This window comes from Balaenoptera physalus, assembly GCF_965194825.1.
Source record: "Balaenoptera physalus genome assembly, chromosome: 10".
In the NCBI taxonomy this organism is placed as follows: Eukaryota; Metazoa; Chordata; class Mammalia; order Artiodactyla; family Balaenopteridae; genus Balaenoptera; species Balaenoptera physalus.
This window is the reverse complement of record NC_138889.1, coordinates 62944288-62964119: the sequence shown is the minus strand read 5'-3', so window position 1 is coordinate 62964119 and position 19832 is coordinate 62944288. Positions and strand designations below refer to the sequence as shown.

Here is a 19832-nt window from a genome sequence, read left to right as displayed (position 1 = left end):
GATCTGTTCTCAGCTGCCATACTTCTGAGCTTCCAGGAAACCTGATAAAGTTCCAGAAACTCTGGGACATGGGGATCACGCTGAAGGACAGAGATAAGGGACCTCCCTCTTCCCCCTGCCTTGAAGGGGATGGAGGAGCAGCTCCTCTCCCAGAGACCTGTTAGCACATGTGGGGCCTACAAGGAAGGGATCAGGGTAGGGCAAAATTCCTGCTTTTGACTTTGGAGAGGAGTGAGAGGCAGGAGGAGAAGGTAGGTCGGTTACCATGCCACAGCCAAGGGGGCTTTATTAGGTGTTCAGGGCACGTATAGGCAGGTAGGTAGACGCTAGAGGGTGTGGCACACCTTCTCAGGGTTTAGCGGTGCCTGGATGTCCAGTCTGTGGGTCTTGCTGTCCTTATCGATGATCTCCAGGCGCAGCTTGGGTGTACGCTTCTCAGCCTGGGGTGAGGGCAGTTCAGGACTCTTGAGTAGCTGCTTATCTGAGTCCTCCACAGTGATGCGCAGAGTGCAGCCCCCTGGCAGCAAGTCCTGCTCGTAGGCGGCCGCCAGCTGGTTCACCACACGGCGCTCCACCTGCAGGTGGTAGGTGAAGTGGTCTTCACTGCCAAAGCCTGGAGGCCCGGCTCTATCACTTACTGCTCAGGCAAGTGCTTACTCAAAGCTTCAGCTTTTTCATCTGCAAAAGGCTAACAACACAAGCTTGCAGGACAGTGCTAACGACACAATAATGTCGGTTTCTGAGGTCCTCAGCCCAGTTTCTCACACCGGTAGGGGTTCAAACTCAGTTACCCTCTAGGATAGGGGTTTTACTTGATTATATTGTTTTTGGTTCTGAAGGGGCATCTGCTCTGGCTAAGAACAATTCCAGCCTGTCTGGACAGGCTGGGAGCCCAGGGAATGGGTCTGGGGGCACCAGGGAGGGAGGTGTGGAGGTGCCTCACTTCTCAGGCTCCTGTGCTCACCTCATGCTTAATGGAGCGGGCGCCATAGTGCACGTTGTAGCCGTCGACCAACACGTCCGCCACCTCACGGTCCCAGAGCAGTGTAATGTTGTGCCTTTGCTTGGCCTGGGACAGGTCAGATAGGAGCATGCCTGAATGTGGCCCAGGGCTTTCTCTCAGCGCTCTGGCCTGAGGCCCGGGCCTGTGAGAGACTGTGTGCCCTATAGCCACTGGCCCCCTCTGTGCTCCTTCTTCTGGGGGCGACACTCCCAGCCCAGTGTTCCCTGACTTCCAGTGGGCAAATGTGCCACCCCCACCCACAGGCAGTCCCCGCTCTTACTCTCTTGGCCCAGAAATTCAGCTCCTTGTTGACGAGTTGGATGAGCTCCGAGTGGCAGAAGGGGAGGAAGTAGACGATCTCATTGATTCGTCCCAGAAACTCATCTCTCCTGAAGTGAGCCTGTAGGGCCAGGTTAGGGATGGGGTGAACTCAGTGACCCAGAGGGTATAAAGGAATTACTGGACCCTACTGGGGAAGATGGGCGTGGGAGGGTTTCCGTATCTTCACGATGGCTAAGGGGATCCCCCCCCAACCCCAGGCTCCAGCAGGAATGACAAAGAACTCTTACTTTTAGGATGGGGCGAATCACATTTTCCTTGAAGTTCTTAGAGATGGTGATCTTGTCACTAGTCTGGACATCCCCTGTAGAGACAGAATCATAAACCCAGGACCTTTGGGAGCTGTGCCTGCTCCTTCGCTCTATCCGTGAAAAGAGCCCTGGTCCTGACCCTGACGGTCTGTGTGTTCCTGGTCAAGGTCTCAGGCTGTCTGGGCCTCAGCCTTCTCCTCACCTGCACAATGAGAGGACTGGACTGGGTACCTTCTAGGCCCTTCCACTGCTCATGTACTGGTAGAAACTGTATGAAGGAGGGGAGGGGAGAGGAGAAGAGTCAGGACCAAGACTTGAGTCCTGACTTGTAAGTGGGCTGGAGAGTTCAATCCTAAATAGAAAGGTGACAGATGTGGCCTCCTGCCTGACATGCTCCTCCTTTGCACCTATGCAGAAAGGCTCCCTGGCTGAAAAAAGGCTGTGTCACCTCCATACGGTTTCTGATCTGCTATGCCCTCAATGCACCGAAGTGTCTCCATCTGTTGAGTGTGCATCCCTTCAGTCCCCTTAGGCCCTGGCCTCTTCCTGGCCCCACACCCTGGTGTGGCTCTGTCCATTACTCTGTCTGGAGCCCTCCTGTCACCCAAGAGACTTGGGGCTTTCTTGAGGAAGTAGGGGCACCGTCTGTCTGCCTCCCTCCACGATCTAGTAGGGTGCTTGGTGTCTGGTCAGGGCCAGCTAGGGACAAAGATGCTACCAGGGCCCTCATCTGGCCCCAGGACCCCAATGCCATCCTGCCATCCTTGCCCCCAGGAGATGTGCTGGCGGCCTGGTCACTTGACCAGTTGCCCAGAGAGCTCGGGCCACGTGCTGTACCAAGGTTCTCGGCGATCCGGTTATGGCTCATCTCCAAAGCTTCCTGCCTCAGCTGCAGCGCGTGCTGTGCTATCTCGTCACTGCCCACATTGGAGGTCATGATGAAGATGGCGTCCTTGCAGTCGATGGTCTTCCCTTTTCCATCTGTCAGCCGGCCCTGGGAAGGAACCGTGACTGCATGGTCAGGGAGTGGTGAGGCTGGGCACCTCTCCCAGGAGCTCTCTCCAGAACCCCTGTGCCTCCCCCCTCCTCTGGCAGAGTCAGCACTCCCTCCTCTGGGGTCTCTGAGCACTGTTCTCACACCTCGGCTACAGTGCTCACCTGCTGGGAGTGCCCCAGGCGAGACTGCACCTGCTGTCTGGCATCTCTGAGGGCACCCAGAAGCCAGCCTGACTGTACATGCATCCATCCAACACACTCTCTTGGAGGCCCACTCTGGGCCAGGCTCTGTGTTGGGGCACTGGGGACTCACTGAGCCTCTGACATGCTCCCAGTCTAGAGAAGGAGTGAGGTCAGGAAACAAGCAGTCACAATTCAGTGGTTAAGTGTTATGATAAAGGGAAGGCCAGGCTGCTGTAGGAGGTCAGAGGAGGGTATTCTACAGGGTCGTTGTGAGGACCAGATAAATGAACTGAAACAGGTATAATCTCTGCATCTTTGGAGCCATCCTTTGGCCTGGTTAATGTTCCTCCTTTAACCAACTTGGGAAGTTGCCTTGGAATCTTTAGCTTTTTCTAGAGGTGACACAGAAGAAAGCATCTTTACTAGAAACAGATGCACCAAGGAAAAGAAAAGGGGCAACAGTAGAGGGAGGAGACAGAAGAATGAGAAAAGTGTAGCTGTCCAGGGCCATTCAGTTCAAGGGCAAGGAACTCTGCCCACTCAGCAAACCTCAAGGCTAGCATGGTACAACAGCACTTTGCAGTCATTTATAAAAAAGCAATAATCAGGACCCCACTGAGAGGAAATGATGGAGTCTGACTTTGATGGGCACATCCACTTCCACTATCGGCACCCTGCTTAGTGCTTTCCGTGCACTGTTGCACTCTGCCCACTAGAAGGTCGCTTTATGAGGGCAGAGGCTGGGTCTTGCTCTCACTGGGTCCTAGAACAGTGTCTGGCATATAGCAGGTGCTCAATACTTGCTTGCTGAATGCTTGAATCCTCACCACCCCTACAAAGAAGCTGAGGCTCAGAGAGGTTAAGTAATTTGTACAAGGTCTCACAGCTAGAATACGGTAGAGCTGAGGCTCTATTGAACTGTCTGACCCCAGAACCCATATCCTTCACTGTACACCAGGCTACTGGGGTCATACCAAAAGTGTGGGATAAAATGAGGCCTTATGCAATTTTATTTCTCTAAATAAAAATTTCTCAGAATTCTGCCAAATTCAGTTTGCATCCTTTGATCCTGACTGGAAACAAGCTACCGGAACAGGTGTGGGGAGAGGCAGACCTGCCTGGGTACTCATCTGGGTTGCAGGCAAAAGCATAACTCCTGCCAAGTTTGAGAACATGGCTTTGGGGAAAGGTCACTGACCTCAGCCTGTTGGCGCCTGCCCAAGCCAGCGATGCTGGGCCCTGCCCCAGCCTCAGGTAACCAATCCTCCTCAAGTGTTTCCCTTTCCCTGGTGGCGAGGGCCTCACTCAAGGTCAGCCCTTCGTTCTAAAGCCAACGCAAAGGCAGACCAGCCCTGGCCCTCAGAGGTAAAAAAGAAAGGAATGTGCATTAACTGAGCGCCTACTGTGTACTGGGCATGGTACCAAGTGCTTTTCTGCCTCACTTTACACAGGACCTTGGCACAGGCCTCAGAAAGTGTTAGTTCCAAGGGGGTCTATTCAAAAGGGGCCTCGAGATCCAAGTCCTGGTCACTCTCCTGTCCCAGCCTTGGGAGGGACGAGGAGAAGGCAAGGATGCAAGCAGATGTTCCTGAGCTTGGCCATTAGCTTCCTACTTCACCCCCTGCTTATGGGTTACAACACGACAGAATCCACTAAGGGCAACTCTAGTTTTGGGGACCAGGTCTGCATACATGTGTGATGTGCCCAAATGCATGCAGATGACCCCGTGTGTGTTCGCAGAGCTCACCCCTGAGGACTGAGCACACACACTGCTGTTCTGGCCAGAGCAATAACCAGTGGCCATTTCTTTCTGAGAGATCAAAGCTCTGCTCATAACTGGGCCTGAGGATGGGTCCCAGGTGGGTGAGGGGAGCAGGTGCAGTGTATTACTGACCCAAAGGGTGACTTTCACACTGTTCACGTCTCCTTCTCCTCAGAGTCCCTGGCAAGAAAATGTGTCCCAAAGAGGAAGCTGTTGCTGTCCTGCCTCTCCGCAATGACTGGAGTGCACGCACCCTGGGTGGGGCGTGAATGCTCACCTCAGGGTTATAGGGGCTGCTTTCCCCCCGTTTCTGTCCTTGAAGGGAGGAGCAGTGGGTGGGCTTCCTGGGACTTCTGCCCTGTGCTACAGACTCTGGGGTCAACAGAGAAGTGACCTGCATTAGCTCTGCTTGGTGTTCTGGTGACAGCATTAGGGCTTCTGCTTTTCTGGGTCCAAGCTTGGGAGGTCTGGGCTGGGTGGATATGGGGGCGCTTCCCTATTCCCCGAGACTGGATCAGGTGCCCTTATAACTCCTACTTATCCTAGCGCAGCACTCACCACAGTGGCTGGACTGCTTTTTGCTGCCTGTCTCCCCCTCGCTCAGAAGCACTGAGGCAGGGACTGTCTGTTCTCCCTGTGTCCTCTGCCCTGCACTGAACCACATTCTCCTGGTTTGCCTCTTACTCTCTGGCAATTCTGTCTTGACTCTTTTTGGAGAGGTTGCAAGGCTGTTCTTACCTCTCTTCTCTGCACACCATATTCTCACTAAGTGAGAGATCTCATCCCTTCCTGTGGCTTCTGGTATTCTCTCTGTGCTGAAGCATTCCTGAGTCTCTACTTCCGGTGCAGGCCTCTCTTACACTCCAGACTGCTCAAACTGATGAGCGACTTCTTGGACATATCCATCTGGCTGTGGCATCTCATTTTCAACAATTCCAACCCTTAGCTCCTCACCTTCCTCATCAATCTGTTGCTCATCCCCCTGTGTTCCCTGCTGCAGGCTGATGGCAGCAGCACCCATGGGTCACCCAGGCCAGAAATCCTGCCGCTGGTCATCCTTGGTCCCTCCCTCTCTCCTCACATCCAATTGCCGAGCCCTGCACAGTTGACTTTCCGGGAGCTCTCCCCATCCCACAGCCCTGCTTGAGAGCAGGCCTCCCAAGCTCTCGCCTGGACTCTTCAACAGTCTCCTCGCTGGTCTCTCTTCTTCCTTCTAGTCCATTTGCTCACTGCTGCCTACAGGATCTTTATAAAGTGAAAACCTCATCATATTTCTCTCTTGCCTTAAGTCTTTAAAGGCTTCTTACTATTCACCAAAAAAATCCACACTCCTCTGCCTGGCCTTCTAACCTGCCCCTGTCTACCTTATCCACCTATCTCCACCATTCTATTCTCACTTTCCCTCTGTAGTCAATCAATACTGAACAGCTGTAGTTCTCTGCATATACCAGGCTGCCTCATGCCCCTGTGCTTCTGCACACTGGGTGTCTACTGCCGGCCCTTCTCCACTCTGTTCACCTGGCAAATACTTATTCATTCTTGGAAGGTTTGCTGAATTACTACTGAATTAAGTTAGTCAACAGGGCATTTCTCCTGGTGCTGTGGGTTCTGGGAATGGTTGGAGTGAGACAAGGTCTCTGTCCTCAAGAAGCAAACATGCATAAATCTGGCTAAGTAAACTCAGATGGCAGCTTTGGTCAATGGAACCAAGGGCATAAACATCAGAAACTGTAGTAGGTTGTTGGGAGCTGTAGGAAGGAGTTATTATCAACTCCCAAAGGTAGTCAGTGGAGTGACAGCAGCAGGGGAGGGGTGCACAGGGCTTACACACAGGGGTGGTAAGCATTTTCCAGGTGGGGCTGGTTGTATTTCAGTCAGCAGTTGCCTTCCCTCTTTCTGGACCAGGAACCTCTCCAGGGAAGTGAGAGGCTGAACAGGCTGCTGTGCTCACCTTCCCTAAGCTGGGCTTTCCCTTCCTGTGAATGCTTCACTCCAGATCTACTGTTCGCTTTTGGCCTTGGCTGCATGGTAGTTACTATTTAAGCTGCAGGCTCTGGAACTGGATTGCCTGGGTTCAAATCCTGGATTTCCTCTCCCCAACTGTGTGACCATGGGTGAATTACTTGTCTCACTTTACTTCAGTTTCTACATTGGTTACATGGAGTCAGTAATAATAACCATCTTCATAGGGTTGTTGGGAGGATTAAAGGAGTTCATACATGCAATAACAGCGCCTTGCACACAAAGTACAAAAATGTCAACTTTATCACATCTCCTTTCTACTGTCTACTAGGCAGGGAGTTCCCAGAGGGCAGGTTTGGGTCTGGTCCACAGCTGTGTCACCTGAATCCCATCAAGAGGCTAGAAGGCAGCAGGGGGGGTGGGGGTGGGGGTGGTCTCAGAGCACAGGTGCAGGAAACAGAATATGTGACCTTTGAAGGCTTGGCCTTCATTCCTCAGTGGGGGTGGGGGGTGGGTCTCGAGACAGGGAGCAGATGAGAGCCTAGGAAGATGGCAACAAACTGGGGCAGGGGCAAGGATGCTGGGCCAGGTGGGAAAGGCAGTGGGCAGCTGTGGGGACATTTGGATCTGGTTCTTCCTGGCTTGGTACCTGATGTGCTATTTGGTCCAGGGGTATCCATTCCTGCATCTTGTTAGTGCACTTTGACATGGGAAGCAAACCTCTTTCCATTTTCCCAGGGCTGGAGGGGACTAAGTGGAAAGGTGGGCTGGACTCCATCCGGCCATGTGCTGGCTAATATAGTCCCTGCATGGGAGCAGATGGGAGGCCTCATCCCCAGTTCTGCAGGACCCCTGGAAAAAGTGGATGGCAGCCCCTCCCACGATCGTAAGCTCTCCCTCCCCTGCTCAAGACAAGGACTGGTACAGATGGGGAGAACTGGGGCTCTGGGACCAGATGTATCTGCAGCCCATTTCTGGCTCTTCCACACAGTAGGTCTGTGGCCTTGGGCAAGTCATTTATAACCTCGCTGAACCTCAGTTTCTTCATCTGTAACAAATGATTTGTACCTTGCCTGGCTATTGTGATGATTAGCAAGAACGTCTGTAAAATCTTTAGCACAGGCCTATTACATAGACTGTGCTGAAAAAGAGGAAGTTGTTCTCATTTAGAGCTCATTTCACCAGTTAAGAGGGAGACTGTCCTTGCTTGTGACCAGCCTGGAGCTCCTCAGGAGAAGAGGGTTCCATGAACCAGGGCACCACCATTCCATCATCATGGTCATCATCACAGACAGCAGCAACGTTATTAGCATTTTAAAGAACTGGTGAAAATGATGGTTGACACAGGGAGGAGCAGGAGCTGTCTGAGCCAGAAAGGTTCTTGGAGCTTACTGGATCCAGCCTCCTTGTTTGTCACATGAGGTCCCTGATGCCTAGAGATGGAGCAGAGCTAGAACTAAAAATTCAGATCTCTCTCTCTCCCCTGGCACCTCTGTCCCATTCTGTCTCTTTTGAAGGTAGTCTGGGCAGTCACAACATTTCAACTCTTGGGCAGTGCTGGTCTTCCTTGGGTGCCCAGTCTGGGCCCTGGTCCAGAGCCACACCTGCTAAGTGACTGAACGTACACACGAGGAAGCAGCAACTTGAGGAATGATCAATTCTGGGCCCCTGGGTCCTGCTGTTCACAGGACCCCCATACCTACAGGTGTCCCCAACTCCATCCCGGCCCAAGCTGACTTGCACCTCATCAAACAGCTGCAGCATGATGGTGAGCACATCTGGATGGGCTTTGTCCACCTCATCGAAGAGCACCACAGCGTTGGGGCACTGCTTCAGCTTCTTGGTCAGCTGGCCACCCTCTTCATGGCCAATGTAGCCTGGTGGGGACCCAATAAACTTGGCCACCTGGTGGAAGGAAGGAAATAAGTTAGGAAGGCCTTTCTATATTTTTAGTTTTCAATATGGGGCATGCAACGGTAAGATGGCTTTATATACTGTTAAGATTGCCTGTCTCAACAAGGACAATCAGGTTGTCTCTTTGAGTGGAAGGAATCCTGCCGTGATGGGAGAGCAGATTATCTTTTCTGTGTTTATTCTTCAGAGCAAATCGTATGCAAAACAGATCAGTGACCCTGCTGTGTACATATGCCCCCCGCAAAGGACAAATCCCAAGGCTGCTGGAATTATCTCAGACCTAAACGACAAGTCACATCAAAATAGCCAGGCAGAGTCCTGTTGACAGGCTCTCCAAACCACACTTCACCAAGGACTCTCACTCACCTCATGCCGCTCCTGGAACTCAGACATGTCTAGCCTGATGAAACCCTGTGTGGAAACAAGCAGGAGTCCATTTGAAGAAGGCAGGGGGAAGGATTAAGGAGGAGAGATCTCAAATATATTCTGGCTTTTAAGCCACACCAAGCCAAGATTTTCTATCCCATTTTCATGATATAGTTTTTTCTGGCTCCTTGCCTCCTTTTTCTGTCCACTCATCCCCCACGATTCCCTCATGCCCTACCTTAATAAACCCAAGTCGCGTTCCTGCCTTAAATCTGGCTTGGAATGTCTCTTTTTTTCAGGCTTCTACTGGGTCTGATCACCACATCATCCACTCATCCCACATTTCCTGAGGGCATCCTGTGTCAAGCACTGGAGCTATGTTTCTGTTCTCCAGAAGCACCCAAGTGGTGCAGGCTGACATGGACAAAGTCAGTCACCATCAGCGTGGGATCATGATGAGATGGAGGGGAGCAACAAGCACCCAGACAGTTCCACGGTGCAAGTCTATGTGGGCACATGCCCCTCCACTTTGCAAGTCTATGTGGGCACATGCCCTCCACTTTGCAAGTCTATGTGGGCACATGCCCTCCACTTTGCAAGTCTATGTGGACACATGCCCTCCACTTTGCAAGTCTATGTGGGCACATGCCCTCCACTTTGCAAGTCTATGTGGGCACATGCCCCTCCACTTTGCAAGTCTATGTGGGCACATGCCCTCCACTTTGCAAGTCTATGTGGGCACATGCCCTCCACTTTGCAAGTCTATGTGGGCACATGCCCTCCACTTTGCAAGTCTATGTGGGCACATGCCCTCCACTTTGCAAGTCTATGTGGGCACATGCCCCTCCACTTTGCAAGTCTATGTGGGCACATGCCCCTTTTTCTTTTTTTTAAGTATAGTTGATTTACAAAGTTGTGTTAGTTTCAGGTGTACAGCAAAGTGATTCAGTTATACATACATACACCCACATATATACATATATATATTCTTTTTCAGATTCTTTTCCATTATAGATTATTGCAAGATATTGAATACAGTTCCCTGTGCTATACAGTAGGTCCTTGTTACTTACCTTTTTTATATATAGTAGTGTGTATCTGTTAATCCCAAACTACTAACTTATCCTCTCCCCCTTCCCCCTTTGGTAACCATGAGTTTGTTTTCTACATCTGAGAGTCTATTTCTGTTTCGTAAATAAGTTCATTTGTATCATTTTTTTAGTGTCCACATATAAGTGATATCATACAATATTTGTCTTTCTCTGTCTGACTTACTTCACTTAGTATGATAATCTCTAGGTCCATCCATGTTGCTGCAAATGGCATTATTTCATTCTTTTTTAATGGCTGAGTAGTATTCCATTGTATATATGTACCACATCTTCTTTATCCATTCCTCTGTCGATGGACATTTAGGTTGCTTCCATGTCTTGGCTATTGTAAATAGTGCTGCAATGATCACTGGGCTGCATGTATCTTTTCGAATTGGAGTTTTCATCTGTTCCGGACATATGCCCAGGAGTGGGATTGCTGCGACATACGGTAACTCTATTTTTAGTTTTTTAAGGAACCTCCATGCTATTCTCCACAGTGGCTGCACCAATTATTTTTATATTATTCATTAAAAAAAATGTTTTTTAATCACAGTTTTTTTTTTAAATAAATTTATTTTATTTTATTTATTTTTGGCTGCGTTGGGTCTTCGTTGCTGTGTGCAGGCTTTCTCTAGTTGCGGCGAGCAGGGGCTACTCTGTTGCAGTGCGCAGGTTCCTCATTGCGGTGGCTTGTTGGTGGAGCATGGGCTCTAGGCGTGTGGGCTTCAGTAGTTGTGGCTCGCGGGCTCTAGAGTGCAGGCTCAGTAGTTGTGGTGCACGGGCTTAGTTGCTCCGTGGCATGTGGGATCTTCCCAGGCCAGGGATCGAACCCGTGTCCCCTGCATTGGCAGGCGGATTCTTAACCACTACGCCACCAGGGAAGTCCCTACTTTTCTTTTAAACTAATAAATCTTTCTCATTTATTTACATGTTTTCACTTCATTTAAGAGCTATCCAGAATATAGCTTGCAGCCCTTCTCTCTCCATGGTTGGGCCTAGGGCTGATTTCCAGGGAACCGGCCCCCTGGGGTGAGGCCCGACCATAATTAGCCCCAGGGGAAGAGCACACCCTCTGGAGTGGGATTTGCGAGTTAACACAAGCAGAATGCCCACTTCTTTTCATGAAGAATTTAGGGATTTAGGGCATTATAAGGGCATTCAGAGGCCCTGTCTCGCCACCCAGATCAGGGTTCCCCAGAGACTCCTCAGGCTCCTCTCCTACTGGCACATGCTTCCATCTAAGAGAACGCACCCACTGCCTATGCTTCTCCTGAGAGCTGGGGATGAGGGAGGGCGCGCCAAGACCCTGAGAGGGAGGTAGCTATGTCCGAAATCCAGGCCATACTCTAGTTCGGTTGCTGGCCAGAAATTCAGTCTGTGATGTATTCTATTTTTTTCTCTGTCCTGTCACTCTGTACGTGAGGTACAGGGTGGCAGAAAGAGCCCCAGGCTTGGCTTCCAGCCCCAGTTCTCCACTATCTGTGTGGCCTTGGCTGCCTTCCCTTCTGGAGCTACAGTTTCTTCCTATATACTCAGGCCCTTATGCCCTCTCACTGTTTCTCCTTTATGTTATGGCCTGAGGAGAGGACCTAATCCAAGAGGTGGGAAAGGCCTTGGAGAAGATCTTAAGGTCATGAGGGGGTGATCACTGTTATCAGAGGACATGGAGCATTAGCCAGCAAGCATCTTCAGAGGGACCCAGGCAGCTCGGCCAAGAGAAACACTGGCTTCAGGAAGCGTGGGAAGATAGACATGGGGAAGCTGGGAGTGCTGCCCAGAGGGAGCAATGGGCTGGAAGCCACGAGATGGGTATCTGGATAATAGGTGACACTCACTGGGCGCTTACTATGTGTCTGGCGATGTTCTAAATAAGCAAGCTATAAAGGGCTTAGAATGTGTATAAGTCTATGAGGTAAAAGTACTATTATCATTCCCACTTTACAGATGAGAAAACCGAGCCACAGATTAAAGTAACTTTTCCAAGGTCACTCAAGCTTGACAATCTGGCTCCAAGCCTGTGCTCTTAGCCACTATACTCCCCTGTCTCATATTTCCCACTCCATCAATCAGCTGGGCTCTTAGCATCTTCATTTGAAGGGTTCTGAGCTTTGTGTCCAGAACCAGTGTCAATCAATGTCCCAAGGTAACAGGGAGTATAAAACTTCAGTGCTCACTTACGCTTATGTCAAATTACCTGGGTTCTTATCCTAGTCCTTCTACTGATTTGCTGAGTAACTCTCAACAAGTCTAAGGGCTTGATTTTCTTGGCTGGAATAATTTTGGTTTTCAAATGATCTTACCTTAGGGTTATCTAGAAGTGAGGCAACAATAATAACAATTATATCTAACATGTACTGATTGCTTACTATGTGCCAAGAATGGTGTTTAGCATTTTACATCATTATCTCACTTAACCTTCATAATAATCCAATGAGACAGGCACCATTATTGAATCCATTTTACAGATGAGAAGAGTGATGTAAACAGAGATCTCAGCCAACTCCACAGAGTAGTTTAGTGTTGGACTCAGAGCCCTGCTCTTGATCCCTTCATCATACTGCCACTATAACTGCAGTCTTTAGGGCTTCACCACCCTACTTCAGGATGAAATCACAGAATGCCATTAAGGTTTTTTCTCAAGGATTATTAACCCTAATAATGGGAGTTAACAAAGCTGCTCAATTTGGGAGAAATAGTAGAGGTTAACGAGAGAAAAAAAATAAGCTCACAAGTCTGGTAAAGAAATTATAGGACTTCCTTGGTGGCACAGTGGTTAAGAATCCACCTGCCAAGGCAGGGGACATAGGTTTGAGCCCTGGTCTGGGAAGATCTCACATGCCATGGAGCAACTGAGCCCATATGCCACAACTACTGAGCCTGCGAGCTGCAACTACTGAGCCCGGGTGCCACAACTACTGAAGCCCGCATGCCTAGAGCCCGTGCTCTGCAACAAGAGAAGCCACTGCAATGAGAAGCCCGCGCACTGCAACGAAGAGTAGCCCCCGCGCACAGCAATGAAGACCCAACACAGCCAAAAATAAATAAATTAATAATAATAAAAAAGAAATTATAAAAATGTGCAAACAAGTCCTTGTGAGGCAGCCAGGTCTGGAGGTACTGTGACTCTTTACAAATGAGGAAACTAAGGATCAGAGAGCCAGAACTCGAATTCAAGTCACCGACTCCCAGGTCAGTGCTCAGTCCTCCCTTACACTGGGCCCTGTACATGACACTTCCCACACATCACTCTGTGGGTCCTGGCGACGTCAGGTACCCTGGTTAGACAGCTTACAGTCCAGAACCCTCACATTTTGAAGGCACGTCTCAAACATGCCTGTTACATGGCCAGAGAACATCTATGCTAGACATAGATGCTGTAATGAGTTGGTCTTCAGGGCTGGTGAAGGTAGAAGTTTTATAGAAGCAACAACTATGATTTAAAAATAAAATACATGGTTATATTGGGCTTCTCATGCCTCTCATCTCCCTATGTGACATGGGGACAAATGGACAAGTTTATAATCTAGCCTCCTCTTGTGGCCGAGAACAACAGTTTTGAGAGAAGAGTTGAGAGACTGGATTCTGATTTTACTTCTTCCCCTAACAGGTGACTTTGGACCCTTAACGCTGTAGGGTCTCAGTTTTCTCATCTAAAAAGTGGGTCTAATTTAGCATTTATGCTATCTTCCTTATAGGATCAAATAAGACAATGGATGGGAGTACTTCTGTGGAAAGTACGGCGTGATGAATAAATGTAAGACAAGGGATAAGGCACTTACTGGGTGCTAGAGCCTGTGTTCTCTGTGATTCATAGTATCTCACTTGATGCTCATGACAACCTTAGACACAGGACTGATTAGCTTCACTTTGAGGCAAGAGCTGAAACTTAGAGGGGTAAAGCAACCCATCTAGGACCAGTAGAACCTGCGCCAAGGAATGGCTGACTCCAGAGCCTGGATCACCCAGACCACTGCCTCCAAGCGGTGACGGTGTTAACTCCGCCTCCTAGGTGAGGCATGTACTGAAGGATGCCATCATCAGCTTTCAGGACACCCTGCACTGGTGGAAATCTGTCTCTTGTTTAGATGCTCCAACTGAAAAATGACTTGCATCATCAGTCTTTTATCAAGCCCCTTCTCCTTTCTACACCAGCAAGTCAGCAGATACTTTCCTTCTACTTCCACTGTGTATGAAGACATATTAAGACAGCTTGGATAAGGAGATTATGATTTGTAATTAAATATTAACCTTTCTGACAGTATTAAAATTAAACCACTCGGAATTCTTCATCCCTAATCAGGTGGTTCCTGCCCATAACTGCATCTTCCCTAATAGTCTTGCTAGTTTATGGCCCTCTCCAGAGTGCTAATTGTTTCAATCGCTGCCAACCTGATGAATTGTCTTAAAAATGCTATTTCGGTTGGAGCATATTAGCATGCCATGCGCTGCTTCTTGCCTGCCTGCCTGCCTGTTGAGTGGGTCTGCTCTAGCTTTTGAGACAGCTCACGGACAGCTACTGGCAGAGTTAGTAGGAGGGTGCTATGAATGCGGCTCAGAAGGACACAGCCTGAGCTACCTTGTTTCTGTGGCTGCCAGGCCCTCAGGGAGGTGGTGAAGGGGGAGCTAGGCAAAAGCAGGATAGGAGGTGGCCAGGACTCGGTTGCTGGCAGTTTGGCTGGCGGAGGCCTGGGCAATTCCTCATCACCTCAGCTGGGGAGGCTTTCCACAGAAAGTAGGCAAGGGCATCCAGGGTCGTGGGCAACCTGCGATGCCTCCACACTGGGAAGGCCAGTAGGAAGACGAATGTGTGGCTTTAAGTTGAAATGTTTCTGCAATCTCCAAGGTCTGCTCTGACATTTCTCTCTGTGTGAAAGTATTTCCTGTCAGTCTAGAAAGTCAAACTGAGCAGGCCTTGGAAAGCCAGAGTCTGAACAAGGGGATGGGCACAGCCCTGTCCTACGGAGAAGCCAGGCCTCTGGGTCATGGGAAAAAGGGGACTGTGACCACCTCATAGCTTAGGGCATTAAGAAATCATGTTTAAAAGCTCATGTAGAATGGAGAAAAGCAAATCCTCTTATTTCTACTTTTCTCCTACAGGTCTGAGACTCCCTCTAGCATGGCCTTGATGGCACTGGACAGTAGTGATAGGTTTCTAAAGCTGTCTCCCCCTCAAGACTGAGCTCCTCAGGGCAGGGGAGTGTCTTAATGAATGCTGTATTATCAGGATCTAGTACAATACCCGGCACAGAGTAGATGCTTAGAAATGTTGTATAAATGAATCTCACTGGGTTCTTCCAAGTGCCTCAAGAGCCAGGCAGGGCAAGGATTATTCATCCTATTTCACAGATGAAGAAATTGAGGCACAAAGAGGTTGAATAACTTGCCCAAATTCCTGGAGCAATTGGTGGCCAAGTTGGGGCCACAGATGAGGCCTGCTTCCTGGGCCAGGGCCCATCTTTTTGATTGGCTATTGCCAGACTCAGGGAGCCTAGGATTTTTTGGGCTAGCAGGAGTGGTGAGCTCTCCATGGCCTGCCGATCAGGCGTAGATCCCAGCCCTTACCTTTTTGGCATCTTTGTGCATGTATTTGGCTGTCTGCTTGGCCAGTTCTGTTTTTCCTAGTAAGAAGGAAAAGAGAAGTGTTGGGTTAGGACCAGATGACTATCTCCTGTGATAAAAGAATATTAGAAATGCATGGATGCTGGAAATAATGTATGTTATGGCTGGAAATGTTAAGGCTCAGAGAGGGTGAGTGACTCTCTCAAAGTCACCAAGGGAATTAATGGTAAAGCTGGGACCAGAATCAAAGTCTGCATTGCATCTTGATTTTTCTGTGGATGGGGACTGAAGCCTTTTCTCTACAGCAGCATCCTAAGAGTGAGAGGTTGACTCTTACAATCCAGAGCCACCCTGTCCTTTGAAGCCCAGCATAAACCTTGCCTCTCCTAGAAGCACCCTGACTTCCTGGCTCACTGCACTGTATCTCTCTGGACACCCACGGTCTTGCCATCCAGCCAGGCCCTGGAGCCACGGGCCAAATAGAGGCTGGGAGAGGATAAAAAGCACCTCTCCTTGGCTTCACAGCCTTGCTTTGTAACATAAAGAAGGAATGATAATACCGAAGTGGTGGCTCTGAAGGGCCGTTTGGCATGACGGTCAAGCCTTTGGAAGTCACCATCTGGTATGGGTCAAGTTCTATAGTATCATGTGAGGTGATGGTAACCCTTTGGGACCCTACATCTGAGGGAGCACCCATGAAGATGCTGAGAGGGGAGGAGGAGGCAACAGACGCATGAAATTCCCTATCAAGACAATGGGAGAGGAAAAAAAAAAAGACAGCGGGAGGTGGTGGTGGTGTGGTGGTGGCAGTGGGAAGTATCTGTGAGGGCAGAGAGTGAGGGGGTGAGAATGCCTCAGATAATCCAGCCCAAATGGCTATAAAAATCCCCAACCCATTTCACCGCAACCAATTTTGCTATGCACTTAGCACTGTGCTGGCCATCAGGGGCTTTCTTTAGCTTCCTACAGGGTTATGTCCCAGGCTACACTAGATAAGGCTGGTGCACTGGGCAGTGGAGGTGGTTCAATTCCTAAAGGGCAGCCTCTGGGGTTGCAGAGTGGCTGGACCAGGACTCACAGGACCCCAAGGGCCTGGCCTTCCAGATGAAGTAGGCCCTGCACCACAGCTTCCAGAGGAAGGGGCATAATTCCAGCTGTTCCTAATGTGACAGATGATCCTCTTGCTGGCTCTGTAATTTGGAGGCAGTTGTTTTGGGAGCTCGATTTGAACGAGAGGTGGGTCGTGTGACTCTGGCCCATAGCAGCTGGGGCTCCCCCAGCTCTCCTTCCCCACAGGCTGATCTACTCCCAGTTACCTATTCCAGAGGATCCCAGGAAGAGGAAGACCAGAGGGTGTTCTTCGTCGTACCAGCCATTCTCCTTCCTCCGGATCGCTATGGCCAAACACATAAGAAGGGAGGACAGGGAGGGAGGCAGATAAATCAATGACACAAAAGGCAGGATAATTATCACTAAGTATACAATATGTTTTACTGCTCTGCGCCCACTCAAAGTCCTCACTACCATTAGTGCTGCCTAATCTGATTAGCTGGCAAGGCCCCTAGAGACACCTAATCAGGTTAGCATGGATTTGGAAAGCTGCCCAGAGCAGATTTCGGATAAAGTTTTCCAGGATGAGCACTCAGCGTTGCCAAGGAAACTGAAAGGCGGGTGGATGGTGAATGGAGGTGAAGGGGGTGGGGGGCTGGTGAAGGAGAATTTGAGAGGAACTTTAGCTCTCCACTGGTAACCCATCTACTCACCACTGGTGGGAGTCTGAGCCTGCCCCTATGCAAATGGGAGAGGCAGAAGCCCATGGCAGGCCCTTGGGGATCTGGGGTGTGAGCTCTGAACTCTTTCCCATTTGGGGGAACTAAGGTCTCGTCTGCTGTTAGGAAATACAGTCAAATGAACTTTCTGGAAGCCAGTGAAGGGTAGTGCGGAGCTCAGGGCACGGAAGGGTGAGCCACTTGGTTAGCACCTCCACCAACATGGCCTCCACTGGGCAGAGGTGGGGGAAGGGGAATAAACATGTACTAGGTTCCCCGGGGCTCAGCTCTGCTAGAGTGAGTGCTGACCTCTCCTCTTCAAGGGTTCTATGTGCAAGATGAGGAAATTAAATGCCCAACCACAGAGTGGGAGAGTCAGGCTCAGAAGCATCCCTCAAGTATAAGAGTAGGAACAGAATGAGGCAGAACCATCAGAAGAATCATTTATTAAACATGCTATCTGCTAGGCCCAATGGAAAAATGGCCAACATTTTATTACTCAAGACCCATACCCTGAGTGGAAAATATTATTTTCAACTCCATCATACTGAACAGGAAACTGAAACAAGAGATAAAGAGATCTGCCCAAGTCACACAACTAGTAGATTACCAGCTGACTGGTGGAGATGGTAGAGTTGCATCTCTAAACCTGTCTCCTTTTTTTGTCACATATGGCTACTTACAAAAGCTAGTATCAATCTGGGTTGCGTTAAACGGAAACATGGCCGTCAGAAGAAGGAAGGGGAGAGACCATTGTGCAATGTCAAGGTCATCCTGCAGATGGAACAGCATATATGGTCTGGTCCCCAGAGTGTTGAGGGGAGATGAGCAAAAGGATATATGTCAGAGGACAAGGCTTGGAAACCAAGTCAATGGAGGAAGAGTTGACAGTCTTAGGGAAGCATCGTCCATTCTTGAGGTGCAAAGATCCTAAATGCTATACTGTGTGGTATAATCTGTGTGTTTGGGTTTCAAAGCAGCAGCTGGAGAGATCAGGGAAGGCTTTTGGAAGAAGTGGGACTGATGACAGATCACAGAGACTGGGTGGGGTCTGGAGGGGGCAAAAGCGGCAGCATGACAGAGGTGGAGAGACAGGAATGAACATGAGTACTTGTGGGTGGGATCAGATCAAAGAGGTCTCGAATTCCTGTCTTAGGAGTTCAGGTCCACACTGTGGGCTTTCTCACCTCAATCTCTAATGCTTCTACCTAAGATACTTTCTAGTTCTGGCCTCAGCAGAAACAGAAACTGTGCAACCTCATGGACACCAGACTAGCCACTCTGTCTGCCCGGGAGATACTCCCTGAGACTCCTGAGAGGGGCCTGAGAAAACACTCAGTCTAACCTCTCCCTTGGGCTAGGTCTCAGATCATCTCTAAACTGACTGGCTTGGTCCTCTGGAAGGCCTGGACATGATGGGAATCCACAGGCCTCATAGGTATCTGAAGGCTGGGGATGAAGATGGAGAAGTCCCAGCCTGGTGAGAGGGAACCCCCAATGTCCTGACAGAAACAAGACCCCGTGGGTGGGGGTATTTGGGGAGGTGGAGATACTGTAAAATGGCAAAGGCTAGACTTCTGTGAACATTATGTGTGGATGTGTGTTGAGGCCAGGGTGAGAGAAGGGGTCATATGAAAGGAGTCACACTCTTTCAAAAGTTGGCTAAGTTGAGAATCTACGTTGGAAAGAAGCTGAGCAAAAACTGGATTCAGGCTTCATGGGGGTATTTGGGGAGGCAAAAGTATCCAGTCATCACTCAGACAGGTGGCCTGGGGGACCAGGGTTCCCCAGGTGTCATGAACCTGAGGTTCTGATCTTGACTTCTCTTTCAGGAAGCTTCCCAGCCCACCAAGAGCTGCATGCCTCTGGGCTATGCAGTTCAAAAACACCATGGAGAATGCGGAATTGGATTACGCCAGGGGCCATCTTTTCCCCCTTCTTTTCTAATAATGCACCTGGGAGAGGGCTCTTTATAATGCCAAGCAGACTCCACTGCACAGCTGTCCCTGGTCAATTCTGCCAGACCCAGGGCATGAGTCTGGGGTGGGCTTAATCTGGGCTCCCCGTGAAACAGGCAAAATGCCAACCATTAAACAATTACAACTCTGGATATTTCTAATAATATCTGAAGAGAAAAATGGCCAAGCAGATGGCGTCCGACAGAATGAAAAATGGAAGCAGCTAGGAAAGACTGGGGAAGGCGGGCCCTGGGGTGTGTGGTTAGCAGGGTGGCTGAGGACCAAGGCTGGGCGCCTTAGGGTTCTGTCAGGCTGGGGCAGAGGCTGGGACAGACAGAGACCTGGATAGGCCCATTTGGGATGTGGCCACAGGTACTGGTGGGTGCTCTCACTGTGGACAAGCAAATGCAGCAACTTCCTCTGCTAGCACTTCAGAGTCTGTAAAGAACTTCTGTAGACATAACTTCATTTGAGGCTGGTTATGAACCCATGAGGCTGGCAAGGCAGGTAACTTGATTCCCATTTTACAGACGAGGAAATATATATAAAGAAGTTAGGTGACCTGCTCAAGGTTACACAGGTAAATAAATGAACCTGGGCTTTAACCCTGGCTCTGGCTAGTTCCTGAGCATGAACTGGTGCTTCAGGAGTTTAGAGAAAGGAGTTGGCTCTCCCC

At 49.8% G+C, this 19832-nt stretch overlaps 1 protein-coding gene across 3 annotated transcripts in view; it reads right to left on the bottom strand.

Moving 5' to 3' along the window:
* Positions 1-256: 256 nt before the first annotated feature.
* CLPB (ClpB family mitochondrial disaggregase) overlaps positions 257-19832 on the bottom strand; it is a 147498-nt gene continuing 127922 nt past the window's right edge. Inside the window, exons 8-16 of one of the 3 annotated variants that reach the window (XM_082411395.1) lie at positions 16746-16823; positions 15433-15488; positions 8777-8821; positions 8240-8401; positions 2431-2587; positions 1573-1646; positions 1284-1403; positions 965-1069; positions 257-575 (exon numbers count right to left, since the gene is read on the bottom strand). In XM_082411395.1, the coding sequence (XP_082267521.1) occupies positions 327-575; positions 965-1069; positions 1284-1403; positions 1573-1646; positions 2431-2587; positions 8240-8401; positions 8777-8821; positions 15433-15488; positions 16746-16823 (1046 nt within the window). In that variant the 3' untranslated portion in view covers positions 257-326. Of the gene's footprint in view, positions 689-964; positions 1070-1283; positions 1404-1572; positions 1647-2430; positions 2588-8239; positions 8402-8776; positions 8822-15432; positions 15489-16745; positions 16824-19832 lie in introns of all 3 variants that reach the window. The other 2 variants (XM_082411397.1, XM_082411396.1) reach the window with 2 other exon arrangements.